This window comes from Bubalus kerabau, chromosome 23 (assembly GCF_029407905.1).
Source record: "Bubalus kerabau isolate K-KA32 ecotype Philippines breed swamp buffalo chromosome 23, PCC_UOA_SB_1v2, whole genome shotgun sequence".
Classification (NCBI taxonomy): domain Eukaryota; kingdom Metazoa; phylum Chordata; class Mammalia; order Artiodactyla; family Bovidae; genus Bubalus; species Bubalus kerabau.
This window is the reverse complement of record NC_073646.1, coordinates 4246594-4259711: the sequence shown is the minus strand read 5'-3', so window position 1 is coordinate 4259711 and position 13118 is coordinate 4246594. Positions and strand designations below refer to the sequence as shown.

Below are 13118 nucleotides of genomic sequence, written 5' to 3'. Positions count from 1 at the left end.
CCCGGCAATCTTGATTCCAGCTTGTGCTTCTTCCAGCCCAGCGTTTCTCATGATGTACTCTGCATAGAAGTTAAATAAGCAGGGTGATAATATACAGCCTTGACGTACTCCTTTTCCTATTTAAGTCCATCACAATTACCGTATCAGCCATTCAGTCACAGGGATGGACCTTTTCCACTTGGATCTGGAAAGCATTAGCTATGGGGAACCCAGAAATCAAGCAGAAGATCTTGAAGTGGGGCTGGTGGTTGAATCTTTGCTTGATCCGGTCCACCCCCATACTCTCAGGATCCTCTCAGCCCATCTGCCCTGTCACTACTGAGCCCAACCAGGATAGGGGGCATGTTCAGTTCAGTTCAATCGCTCAGTCGTGTCCAACTCTTTGCGACCCCATGGATCGCAGCACGCCAGGCCTCCCTGTCCATCACCAACTCCCAGAGTTCACTCAGACTCCCGTCCATTGAGTCAGCGATGCCATCCAGCCATCTCATCCTCTGTTGTCCCCTTCTCCAGCCTTCAATCTTTCCCAGCATCAGGGTCTTTTCAAATGAGTCAGCTCTTTGCATCAGGTGGCCAAAGTATTGGAGTTTCAGCTTCAGCATCAGTTCTGGGTGTTCAGCTTCCAGTGAACACCCAGAACTGATCTCCTTTAGGATGGACTGGTTGGATCTCCTTGCAGTCCAAGGGACTCGCAAGAATCTTCTCCAACAGCACAGTTCAAAAGCATCAATTCTTCTGTGCTTAGCTTTCTTTATAGGCCAACTCTCACATCCATACATGACCACTGGAAAAACCATAGCCTTGACTAGATGGACCTTTGTTGACAAAGTAATGTCTCTGCTTTTTAATATGCTGTCTAGGTTGGTCATAACTTTCCTTCCAAGAAGCAAGAGTCTTTTAATTTCATGGCTACAATCACCATCTGCAGTGATTTTGGAGCCCCCCAAAATTAAGTCTGACACTGTTTCCACTGTTTTTTCATCTATTTGCCATGAAGCAATGGGACTGGATGCCATGATCTTAGTTTTCTGACTGTTGAGCTTTAAGTCAACTTTTTCACTCTCTTCTTTCACTTTCATCAAGAGGCTCTTTAGTTCTTCTTCACTTTCTGCCATAAGGGTGGTGTCATCTGCATATCTGAGATTATTGATATTTCTCCCAGCAATCTTGATTCCAGCTTGTGCTTCATCTAGCCCAGTGTTTCTCATGATGTACTCTGCATATGAGTTAAATAAGCAGGGTGACAATATACAGCCTATTTGGAACCAGTCTGTTGTTCCATGTCCAGTTCTAACTGTTGCTTCCTGACCTGCATACAGGTTTTTCAAGAGGCAGATCATGTGGTCTGGTATTCCCATCTCTTTCAGAATTTCCCACTTTATTGTGATCCACACAGTCAAAGGCTTTGGCTAGTCAATAAAGCAGAAATTGATGTTTTTCTGGAACTCTTTCTTTTTTGATGATCCATCGGATGTTGGCAATTTGATCTCTGGTTCCTCTGCCTTTTCTAAAACCAGCTTGAACATCTGGAAGTTCACGGTTCATGTGTTGCTGAAGCCTGGCTTGGAGAATTTTGAGCATTACTTTACTAGTGTGTCAGATGAGTGCAATTGTGCGGTAGTTTGAGCATTCTTTGGCATTGCCTTTCTTTGGGATTGGAATGAAAACTGACATTTTCCAGGCCTGTGGCCTCTGCTGAGTTTTCCAAAATTGCTGGCATATTGAGTGCAGCACTTTCACAGCATCATCTTTTAGGATTTGAAATAGCTCAACTGTAATTTTATCACCTCCACTAGCTATGTTCGTAGGGGGAACAAAACATGAACTGAATTCCTATGAAGCAGGGCGACTCTTCTAGCTTTGAGGAGATGGGAGACTCTTCCAGCTTTGGGAGGGGGAGACACACGTGGGTTATAGCAGTGTCACGGTCTTGTCTGGACTGGATGAGAAGAGGACATAAAGTCTTAGAATTCTCATTTCGTGTGTAGCTCTCACTTTCCTTCTCTGTGAAGGCAGCTTCTGTAATCACGTAAGCCATTCTGAGCCCTCACTGGCCTGTGCTGCCCAGGAGAGCTGCTCCCAGGTGCTCCACGAGGTCCCTTTTGCAGGAAGCAAGGCTGGGGGCCTGAAGGGCGAAGTATCAGGGCCCTGGCCCTGGGGAGAGGGGAGGTTCAGGTGATCTGTGGGCCTGACTGGATGCTGGGTGTAAGGTGACCCCAAAGGAAGCTGTGGAAAGGACGGGTTGTGTGTCTCAGGCACCTTCCCCAGCAGCACCGAGAGAGAGGTTGTTGGGTACGTGTGGTTTCAGTGCCCTAAGATTGGGATTTGATTGCTTTGGGGACCACCAATAGCAAAGTTCAGCTTCCAGAGTAAATAATTCAGCAGCACCTCCAGCAGGGCCTTTTGAAATTGATCCTCTGTCAGTAGGCTTCAGTGTCTGAAAATGACCAAAGTTTCCAGCCTGTAGACACTGTGGATGTGTTCTTAGCAACAAAATGAAGGCTTTAGAGACCTTTCCTGATTTTGTTCTTTGTTGACTGTGCATACCTTCCATGGCTAATATAAAAGTTGTTGTTGTTAATATTTATTTATTTATTTGACTGTGCTGGGTCTTAGTGCAGCACGTGGGATCTTTAATTTTTGTTGCAGCATGTGGGATCTTTAGTTGTGGCATGCAGGATCTAGTTCCCTGACCAGGGATTGAACCCAAGCCCCCTGCACTGGGAGTGAGGAGTCTTAACCACTGGACCACCAGGGAAGTCCTGATATACAGGCTTTTACATCATTGTCTTTACCATTTTGTTTTTCTTCATTAGTGCACGACATCAAATTATAATTAAAATTTACTATCTTTAACTGTCTACCTTGAACTCCACCTTGAAAATAGGAAAGTTGTTTTTATTTAAACTCTTCTCAGATTGCTTTATATATTGCCTTCCTAGCTTTTTATAATCAGAAGTTTTCTGCATTTTAATTTCAGTTCCACTGTAATTTCACACCTTGATGCAGTACAGAATTTCAGGTAAGCTTTTAACATTGTGCCTATATCTGAATAAAAGAGAGTGACTATGTTATTGCTGGTTATTTCTAAGCTTCCTGAAAAAAGTTGCGTCTTGAATAAAAAGAACAACATATGCACTCTTAAAAGAGTAAGCGAAAAATATCTGTTTATTAAAATAGCAGATCGTATTTAGAATACCTTATTGGGAAAATGAATGATTGCTAAGACGTAGGCAGGTTTCTCCTGCTCTCTTGACAGTGGAGCATTTCTGTGAAAACTTTCCTAACCCTGACTGTGAAGAAGCAGTTACCTTAGGACACAGCTTGCTATCGGAGGCACAAGATGAGTCGAGGTAAAGCACTGATGCTCACAGCTCAGAGCTGTGGTGGCCGATGCTGCGATGCTAAGAGTCGTACCTGGGCAGGAACTCCCTCCGTTCAGGGTGGCGCTGGCTGTCTAACATTCACCGCAGAACAGACGCAGAACACTATTTTTACTTTTTGCCTTTTTCCCTAAAGGTCAAAATCCCCTTCAGATTTCTTTCATTAGCAAAAGCAAGTACTAATATAGATCTTTCATCCAAGCAAAGCAGCGAAAAGCAAACTTTCAAAAAGCAAAGGATTCTGGTATTAGATTTGGTTTAATTTTATATACGACTTTTTACATATGACTGTTACAAAGGAAATTTCACAAATCAAAGTATTTTATTCACTAAAATATTTTAAATTAACTGACTAGAAATTTGAAAAAATATATGTTGGGTCCTTTCCTTACTATAAATGTCAAATTTAATTCTAAATAAATTGAACTCAAAATTTTTTAAAATTATCTAAAAGTATATAAACATCAAGAAAAAATAAAATTAATCAGTTCTCAAGTCTCTAAGATAGAGATAACTTTCCAGTCTTATAAATAATAAATAAAACCACATTCACAAAAAAAATAAGACTGACTGAGTGGATGGTACCAGCAGACTGAAAAAAATATTTGTGGGAGTGTTACATAAAGAACTAATTAAGACCTGATCTAAATGTTTCCTTCAAAATGTTACCATGTGGATACCCAGTGTAGGCCAGGGTATGGCACAATTATGAATTGATGGTGGTGTTTAATATAGGTTTGTTGAATCTGCACAATAACCTGATACATTAGGAGACTTTGTCCCTATTTTCCAGATAAGGAAGCTGAGGCTCAGAGAAGTTAAGGAACCTGCCTGTGGACTCATAGCTAGTAACTGGCAGTGTTTAAACCCTTGCCTCCCTCACTGCCAGGCCATGCTTTTTCTGCCGTGCTTCATTACTTTTCAAAATGATACCATAGTTTTGGAAAGTAACTTGACAGTCTATAAAAAATAGTCCTAAAAATGTTTGTCACCTTTAGCCTAATAATTCTGTTTTTTAAGCTTATCTGCTGAGGAAATAATTCAGCATTTGGTAAAGGCCACATCCCCCCAAATATTAATCATAGTGTTTTATAATATCGAAAGTTCATCGGCAAGTTAAGTTGTCAATAAAAGAGAAGTTAGTTATGAAACATGTACCCAAATATTGCAGCCATTAAAATATGGAAGTTATGGAAAGCATTCATGATATTTTCATCTTTCATTTATTATGTAAAATTGCATATGTCTTATAGCTACAGGTAGGTATTTCTTTATATATTTTAAAAAGTAATATCTGTAATACTTATGATCTAATGGTGAGTGGTAATTTTTTCTATTTCTATAATTAAAAAATTAAATATCTGTGTATGTTTAGATGTTGGGAAGGAGAAATAAAGTGACAATAGAAGTAGAATACATATGCACAGAAAAGTCCCTAGATGATGAGAACAGCTCAGTGAATTTTCACAGGCAAACACAGCCATTTAACTGCGACCCAGACCAAGAAGTGGAACAGTACTGCAGCCCAGAAGCTCCCCATCACGCCTCCCCCTGGGTCCCTGCACCCATCCTAGGCGTAGATTTTAAATGGCATTGAAATACACCAGAATGTGGACACATCCCATGTTGAGCTGGCTAGGATGACCCGTGGTCTTTGTTGTCTGTTTCTCTCTATTTTGTAATCCCTCTCTTCCATGGTAATGAACTCTACTCTATCTTACTGTAACCTCCATTTGTCTGCCTGTTGAGTTGTCTCTTGCATTTATTCATATCAAATCCCTCCTTTAGGGACTGACTTTCACTATTTGCGTTTAGGAGTAGAGCTATTGCCTTCACTATCCCTTCTGCAGTAGAATAAGAAACAGGTGTAGAGGAGGTAATTGCCTCGCCCGCTGGTGGCAGATCTCTGGCTGCAGGGCAGCCCAGGGCACAACATGGCGGTCTGTGCACTAGGACCCTTCCTTCTCTCTCTCTCTCTCTTTTGAATTGAAGGATAATTGCTTTACAGAATTTTGTTGTTTTCTGGCAAACCTCAGCATGAATCACGTATCCTCCCCCTTTTGAACCTCCCTCCTTTTTAAGCAAAGGCCAGAGCAGGCAGTGCTGCTGTTCCCTCTCCCTCTCCCACTGCCCATGTCTCACATTCCCCTGCTCCATCCAGAGCAGACTGGCCCGTGCCCATCCCAGGCTCGGGCCACGCTGCTGGCTTTGGCCGCAGCGCAGTCGACTTCTACACCCTGCCCACTTCTCCCTCTGGATTGTATGATGCCTGGTTTCAAGATGACCTGAAGCCTTGGTGACATCTCCTCATAAAGATGCTGTTCCTCAGTGTTACCCTTCCGAGAAATGAAGGAAAAGCCAACTCCTCAGCCAAGGAAAGGAGCTCACGCAGGGAAGACTCCTCCCTGCAGACTCTCCCCTCCTCTGGCCCAGCCAGAGGGCTTAAGGGGCTGCACGTGGATCTGTTTCGGTACCTAAAATAGTTATGTTTAGTGCTTGTGATTCATAGTATGTTTTGCCATTCATTTAAGTGACAGTTGGCAAAATAAATGACTGAAGTGTGGTGAATCTTGCCACAGAGGTCTTTTTTGGTTCCTGGTTCTTAGGCATGAAGTAAGGGTCCCCAAGACCATGCACCCCCAGTGATCATTCTCCTGGGGGACTCAGAACTTATCATATGGTTGTACCCATGACCATGGTTTATTACAGCAAAAAGGACAGAAAGCACAATCATGAGGGGGCAAGGGTGCGTAAGACAAAGGCCAGAGGAAACCAGATGCCTGTGTTCAAGAGTCTGCTCCCAGTGGGGTCGTGCAGGATGCGCTGAATCCCCCAGCAATGAGCTGTGACAGGGAAGCGCATCACATGGGCACCCTCTGCCTGGCATGTTCCAAAATCCAAGATTTCTGGAAAAAGGGCAAGTGCTCAGCATACACTCTTGTTTGTACAAACAGTCCAGGCACAGTGAGCCCCTCTCCTCAGGGACTGGTGGGAATGCCCCAAAGCCAAGCTCCCGATGCCGACGTAGGGCACCCTGCCCGTGGGCCTCTCTATGACACAGCCTCAGGCCCTTTCTGCACAGGCCCTTGGGCCGGTAGAGACTTAGCCATACTCCAGCCCATCTTCCGTTTACACATGAGGAAACAGACCTGAAAGGTGGCGTGACCTGCCCAAGGGTCCCAGAGCTCTTCAGGGGGAGCCAACCTGGCCATTATGCCAAGGCTGGGGCTTTGGGGACTATGTTTCATGGAAGGCATTATGGCCAGATTGGTCAATTTCATTATTTTTAATATCCTTAAGTTACTGCTAACAGTAAAACTCGTTTCAAGCACTCTGATTACAGAATTGAGCTTTCTGTGCCACGGCTCTGTCTACACTCAGAATCCATCTGTTTTGTATATAATTATATTCCTATAAGTGACCCAGCAGCCCGCTCCGTGCATTTTAGAGTACAGCAGGGAACAGTTTACATGAGCAGAGCAATCACAGCCGTGTAAGCGGATAGAAGGATGAGAGGAAATTCAACATTAACAGTGATCGCCTCTGGATAGTGCAATGTCGGTGAATCTTTTCTTTCTTTCTACCTTTACCCTAACCTTTCTATGCTGAGTATGTAGTATTTTTAAGTGGGAAACAAAATTCTATTTAAAGAATAAACTTTAGAAGAGGCAGTAGCCCATGCTCATCTTCAGTCCTCGGGTGCCAGCTGTGGCCCTACAGCACCTCCACCACACTGCGTGGAGCCGCAAAACGGACCGAGCGGACTCAGTCGTCAGAAGGAAGAGAAATGGGTTCCACCCTTAGAAGGGCAGTTTGGACATTTCCACTGGAATTCTAAGTGTGCGTACCTGTGCATGACTCAGCAGGTCCATGCTCAGGAGTATATCCCATGGGATATATGCAAAGATGCACTTGGGAATACTGGCTGCAACCTTGTTCCTAGAAGCCCAAAGATGGGCGAAGTCAAGCACCCTCAGCCAGCGTCTGGTTGACATCACAGCCAAGGGTTAGAATAGTGCAAAAGGGCACTGCATAGGAAAGACACTTATTTTCCATTGCTTATGATATGTTTGAGTTTCTGACAGTATGTTACTCTTAAAAGTATACGTTTTATATATTTTTAACAAAAGTGTTAAGGTTGTCTTAAATGACTTTGGCAAAACAGAACTAACCCAGGGGGGTGGGAACGAGGGGGCAGGCAGATTGTATCAAAGTATCAGAGGATATGAAATATCTTGGGTATGGCGGTGTGGTGTGGTTTCCAGGGAGATGGCCTTGCTCTTAGGAGACAGGTCCTGAGCAGTTCAGGACTGAAGTGGCCTGGTGTCTGCAGCTTACTTTCAGAATGTTCAGCAAAGTGTGCCTGTGTGAGTGTGCATGCACGTGTGTACCACTGTGCACACGTGTGGAGTGTGTATTGACAAAGGGGGAGAAAGCAAAGTAGCACAATGTTGACAATAGTTTCATGCAGGAGAAGGGTGTACAAATGTGTGTTTTGCTAGTCTCATAACCTTTTTTGTAAGGTGGAGACTTTTCAAAATAGAAAGTTGGGAAAACAGACAAGATTTTAAAAATCAAGGAGCTAAAGTCTTCTGAAAAACAGAGCACTTAATATAGAAATCTTACAAGAGTGACTCTACCTTGCCACATCTTTCTAAACAGAGACAGGTCACTCGGCAGCTGCAGGTGATGGAAGGTTCAAGCTGTGCAGAACTCTGTGCAGGATGCTGGTTAGGTAGGGCTGGCTCGGACCTGAAAGTGCTGGGCAGTAAACTTTACTTAAAGATACGTTTCAGGAGGCACACCCTTTCTCCTCTCTTTCCCTTCCAGCTCCACCAGGAAGCTGTGCAACGCCTCGCTGCCTCACGGCAGGAGCCCAGCCAGCCTGATCGGCCAGGAGGTGATTCTCGTCTTCTTCCTCCTGCTCCTGTTGGTCTGGTTCCTGAACCGAGAGTTCGAAGTCAGCTACCGCCTGCACTACCACGGGGACGTGGAGGCGGACCTGCACCGCACCAAGATCCAGAGCATGAGGGACCAGGCCGACTGGCTGCTGCGGAACATCATCCCCTACCACGTGGCCGAGCAGCTGAAGGTGTCCCAGACCTACTCCAAGAACCATGACAGCGGAGGCGTCATCTTCGCCAGCATCGTCAACTTCAGCGAGTTCTACGAGGAGAACTACGAGGGCGGCAAGGAGTGCTACAGGGTCCTCAACGAGCTGATCGGGGACTTTGACGAGCTCCTGAGCAAGCCGGACTACAGCAGCATTGAGAAGATCAAGACCATTGGGGCCACGTACATGGCTGCGTCCGGGCTGAACGCCACGCAGTGCCGCGACGGCAGCCACCCGCAGGAGCACCTGCAGATCCTCTTCGAGTTCGCCAAGGAGATGATGCGTGTGGTGGACGACTTCAACAACAACATGCTGTGGTTCAACTTCAAGCTCAGGGTGGGCTTCAACCACGGGCCCCTGACGGCGGGCGTCATCGGCACCACCAAGCTGCTGTACGACATCTGGGGGGACACGGTCAACATCGCCAGCAGGATGGACACCACGGGGGTGGAGTGCCGCATCCAGGTCAGCGAGGAGAGCTACCGTGTCCTGAGCAAGATGGGCTACGAGTTCGACTACCGAGGGACGGTGAACGTCAAGGGCAAAGGCCAGATGAAGACCTACCTGTACCCCAAGTGCACAGACAGTGGGTTGGTGCCGCAGCACCAGCTGTCCATCTCGCCCGACATCCGGGTCCAGGTGGATGGCAGCATCGGACGCTCCCCCACAGACGAGATAGCCAGCCTGGTGCCTTCCGTTCAGAACCCGGACCAGGTGTCCCCGGGTTCTGAGAACAACGCCCAGACCAGGGACGCTCATCCGTCTGCTAAGAGACCCTGGAAAGAGCCAGTCAGAGCCGAAGAAAGGTGTCGGTTCGGCAAAGCCATAGAGAAAAGCGACTGTGAAGAAGCAGGGATGGAGGAAGCCAACGAACTCACGAAGCTCAACATCTCAGAGAGGGCGTGACGTGGCCCAGCCCGCCCGCGGTGCTCTGTCCGTCCAGGCGCCACTGTCCCCGTCCCCGGACGGCGTGTCGTGTGGTCACTGCAGCCCTAACCTCTGTGTGGATCACAGTCATTCAGGGTTCACTTTCATCCGCCTCCTTCCCCTTCCCCCACTCGGTGTGACCGTCAGAAGTGTGAAGAACAAGTGCCTTCAGGGGCTGGCGCGCCTGGAGTCCAGGGAGGCGCAGCCAGGGTGGCGCTGGATGATGGTGGACGTTAAAGCAGAAGCTGTGGTTAAAATAAGATTTTTATTGCTTTTTCTCACGAGACACTTTTTTTTTTTTTTTGCTAATATAATGTTTTTGAGGTTTTTTTTTTCATGTATACATACTAGTGTTTTTTTTCCAGTGACCTGACCTTTCTATGTAAACACATACACGCACACACACTTGTATTCATGAATATGAGATCAAGTGCCAGTAACTCACTGGGCTGGGTGCTGGGGGTGCAGGCTGAGGACTGCAAGGAGCCAGCAACCCCCTACCCGCACCTTCCAGGGCGATCGGGCCCTTGGGGGCTGTGGTTGCACCCACTGGCCCCCCACACCCAGCGGCTTTAGGGCTTCCTCCTCATGCAGGCCAAGATTCCAAACGCCAACCGGTCTCACAGCTTGTGAACCCAGGCCTCAGGTATCTAAAAGCCCTTTTCCGTTCTGCCCCTGCCCTGAGGGGTCTTCCAGCTGGAGCAGAGGGGCTCGTCTTTGAAGGTGATTCGTCCCAGAGGGAAACGCAAAATAAACATCCGAGGGTTGCATTTATTTATTTATTTATTTATCAGGAACCGTGTGTGTCTCGGGGAGGGTTGCTGGGCTGTTCTCTCTAACGAAAGGAACTAGGCTTGGAGTGGGGGGTAGGTCACAGTGGAAGGATGAAGATGGGGCCATTAGAGCTCCAGCCACCCTGGGCCGTCTCCCCTGAGGAGGAGGACCCCAGTGGGCATGGCCCGTGCTCTGGGTCAGGGCACCCTCGGCCACCACTTTGAACGCAAAAGCTCTGCTCCTACCCCTTGCCCATGGGGTCTGCCCATGGCAGGAACTGGGTCAGAATAGCTCGGTGTGAAGCAGGTCTGGGCCGAGCACCAGGGCTGGCAGGCAACGCTTGGCCTCCACTTCGGGGAAGTCTCTCCAGCTTGTCTGTTCTCAGCCTGCGCAGTGCTTGTCTGTGGCGGGATCGGGCCTGGTGAGTGGACCCCAGTCCTCTTTAGGTGGAGCTCTTACACTGTCAGTAGGGGCAGAATCGTCTGGATGTAAATGAGGCGTCGGAACCTGGGAAAGTACAGAAAACCCAAGGAACTGGCTTCTGTGCCCTTTGTTACTAATCCCGTAGTCCCCCTTGTAATTGTTTTGCCACACTGAGTCTGAAGTTTATGTAGACGTGAACTCAGGCCAGACTTGTCCTGTCACAGTCCCATGACACCTCTTAAGGTGGCTGCAGCGCATGCGGTAGGGGAGGGCCAGGTCCTTCTCTGTGTGAGGCCCTCGCCGACGCGCCCTGTGCGTTTTCTCGTCCCCAGCAAATCTCTGTGTAGCTTTTGCATCTGCACCAAGTCCCTTTTATCACTCCTCTTTGCCAAACTCGCACAGAATCTGCCCTCTCTGGCACCATCAAGTATTGGCTTGGATCAGCCAGCTCCCCAGTGGCGTGCCTGGGCTGGCCCGCAGCAGCGCGGTCATAAGCCAGCATCTCCACGTCCGGGGGATTTGCCTTCGGGTTTCCCTGTCAGGCTGTTGCTCTTCCGATGCCCGAGAAAGGGTGACTGTGACAGTACCTCTCGCTTCTAAAGAATGTATTCCTATAAAATATCGCAGAAGTTTTATTTTTTATTAAAAACACTGCCTGATGCTCTGCCTGTCCATCGGGCTTGTGGGCACGTCAGGAGTTCCCTCCATCAGTATTAAGGTGTGTGTCATGTATGGCCCTCACCCCCTGCCCCCCCACCCCTGGGCTCCAGGCTCTGCAGCTCCCGTGGTGGCCAGGGGCTGCTGGGCCGTTGCTGAATCCTCTGCTGTTCTGCTCCACAAAGCTCATTTCTGTACACACTTCCTCCCTTGCAAACTCTTTTTTTTCCTTCCCCTCCTGCAAAGGTTGTTTGTGATTCCTAGGAAGCCAAGGGGCTGCAGATACAGGGATAGCGTGGTGACCCCCACTGGTCCAGTTCAGCATTGTGCAAATGGGATCCTTCAAAGGACAGTTTAAATTGTCTTTAAAAAACACCCCGAGCCTTCCTAAGCAACCAGTGCAGGTGTTCCCTCTGGGTGTTCCACTGGTGACTCGGGTCCCTCCCAGCTGCTGCTCAGAAGCGTGCCTCAGCGCAGAACCACAGAGTGTCCGCAGGGGCCGCACTGGGCCTCCGACACAGCCGGTTGCTGAAGTCAGACGGGCTTCTGAGCAGCAGGCTCAGGCGCTCCCGATTGGATTCGGTGGAGGCATCCTTCAGAGCGGCATACCTCCTGTGAACTTAGGGCAGGAAGCAATACTTCAGAATTGAATGTGTGTAAATATAGTTGCTTTGAGTTGCAATCGCTGTTTTCTTCTTGGCCTCAGGTCTGATCAAATTCTCCATGTACAAATCCATATAAACAAGCACACAGAATTGTATCCAATGCAGACAAACGTAGAGCATCAGTTATGAAACCCTCACAGAGCCTGGAGGCTCCCCATGGCTCCATGACCCTGACCGTGCTGTGGAGACGCCCGCACATTTGCACTTGACACTGAGAGCCAAAGGGCCGCGTGCTTCCCGTTATGTGGGCTGTCGTGATTTGTAGTTTCCAAAGGTCTGTCCACGTTTGCATTTCTAGGTTTTCGAGGTAAGCACTTTTTGGTGGTTTTGGAAAATCACATCATGCCTAGAATCTGAAATTAAATTCTTGAGAACCAACTGTTTGAGTTCTCCATCTTTCCTTTGCTCTACCCTTTTTAAATTGTTAGTCCTGATAATTTCAAAATGCACCCCACCCCCCACCGCCCCAAAAAATGAACATTAAACTACTCTAAAATCTCAACATTTGCTGCCTGGTATTTCCTCACTGACAAGACTGGTACCACTTCCGAGATTAAAGCAGTCCTCCTTGCCAGCCGTCTGTGGCTGAAGTAGGGTTTGCGGGTCTTTTACATTGTGACTTTGAAAACAAGGCAACTGAAAACTCTATTGTGTGTGTGTGTGTGTTTTAAATGACTGTATTTGCTATAGTAAACTTTTTTTGAGAAGTATTTATTTCTACATGGGACTTGTAACAGAAGCAGGTTACAGCACAAATTTTGCTTGTGACCATATCCTGATTTTATGAGGCCTCCTAAAGAGTTTCTCCCACAATATCTCAAGCAATTGACTGAGAAAATAAAGTCAGTTTTTTAAAAGGACGTGCCCACATAGCCTCTCCCTTGCCGAGTTCTGGGAGGCCCGTGTCACGAGGAAGGTCACAAACCCAGTTCAGAGTCTGTTTAAATTCAGAGTGTCTTTGCCGGAAAATACACAGGCCATTTCACACGTCACGGGGCTCACAGCACCTCCGTACCTGGAGCCAAATGCTGGCTCTGCTAGGGGTTAGCACCTTCCCCGTGGTTTTTCCTGGTGGTATTCAGGTGCAGCTGCAAAGCAAGGACCCTCTTGTTGACTCAGGGAAGGGGGGTGCAGACGTGGCCCAGGCCTTGCTCATCAGTTCAGAGGCACCCAGCG

General features: G+C 47.6%; 1 protein-coding gene across 1 annotated transcript in view; it reads left to right on the top strand.

Moving 5' to 3' along the window:
- Positions 1–12799, top strand: part of ADCY9 (adenylate cyclase 9) — a 106283-nt gene extending 93484 nt beyond the window's left edge. The window contains exons 10-11 of the mRNA XM_055562419.1: positions 2981–3022; positions 8214–12799. Coding sequence (XP_055418394.1) covers positions 2981–3022; positions 8214–9402 — 1231 coding nt within the window. The 3' untranslated portion in view covers positions 9403–12799. The remainder of the gene's footprint in view (positions 1–2980; positions 3023–8213) is intronic.
- The last annotated feature ends 319 nt before the right edge of the window (positions 12800–13118 follow it).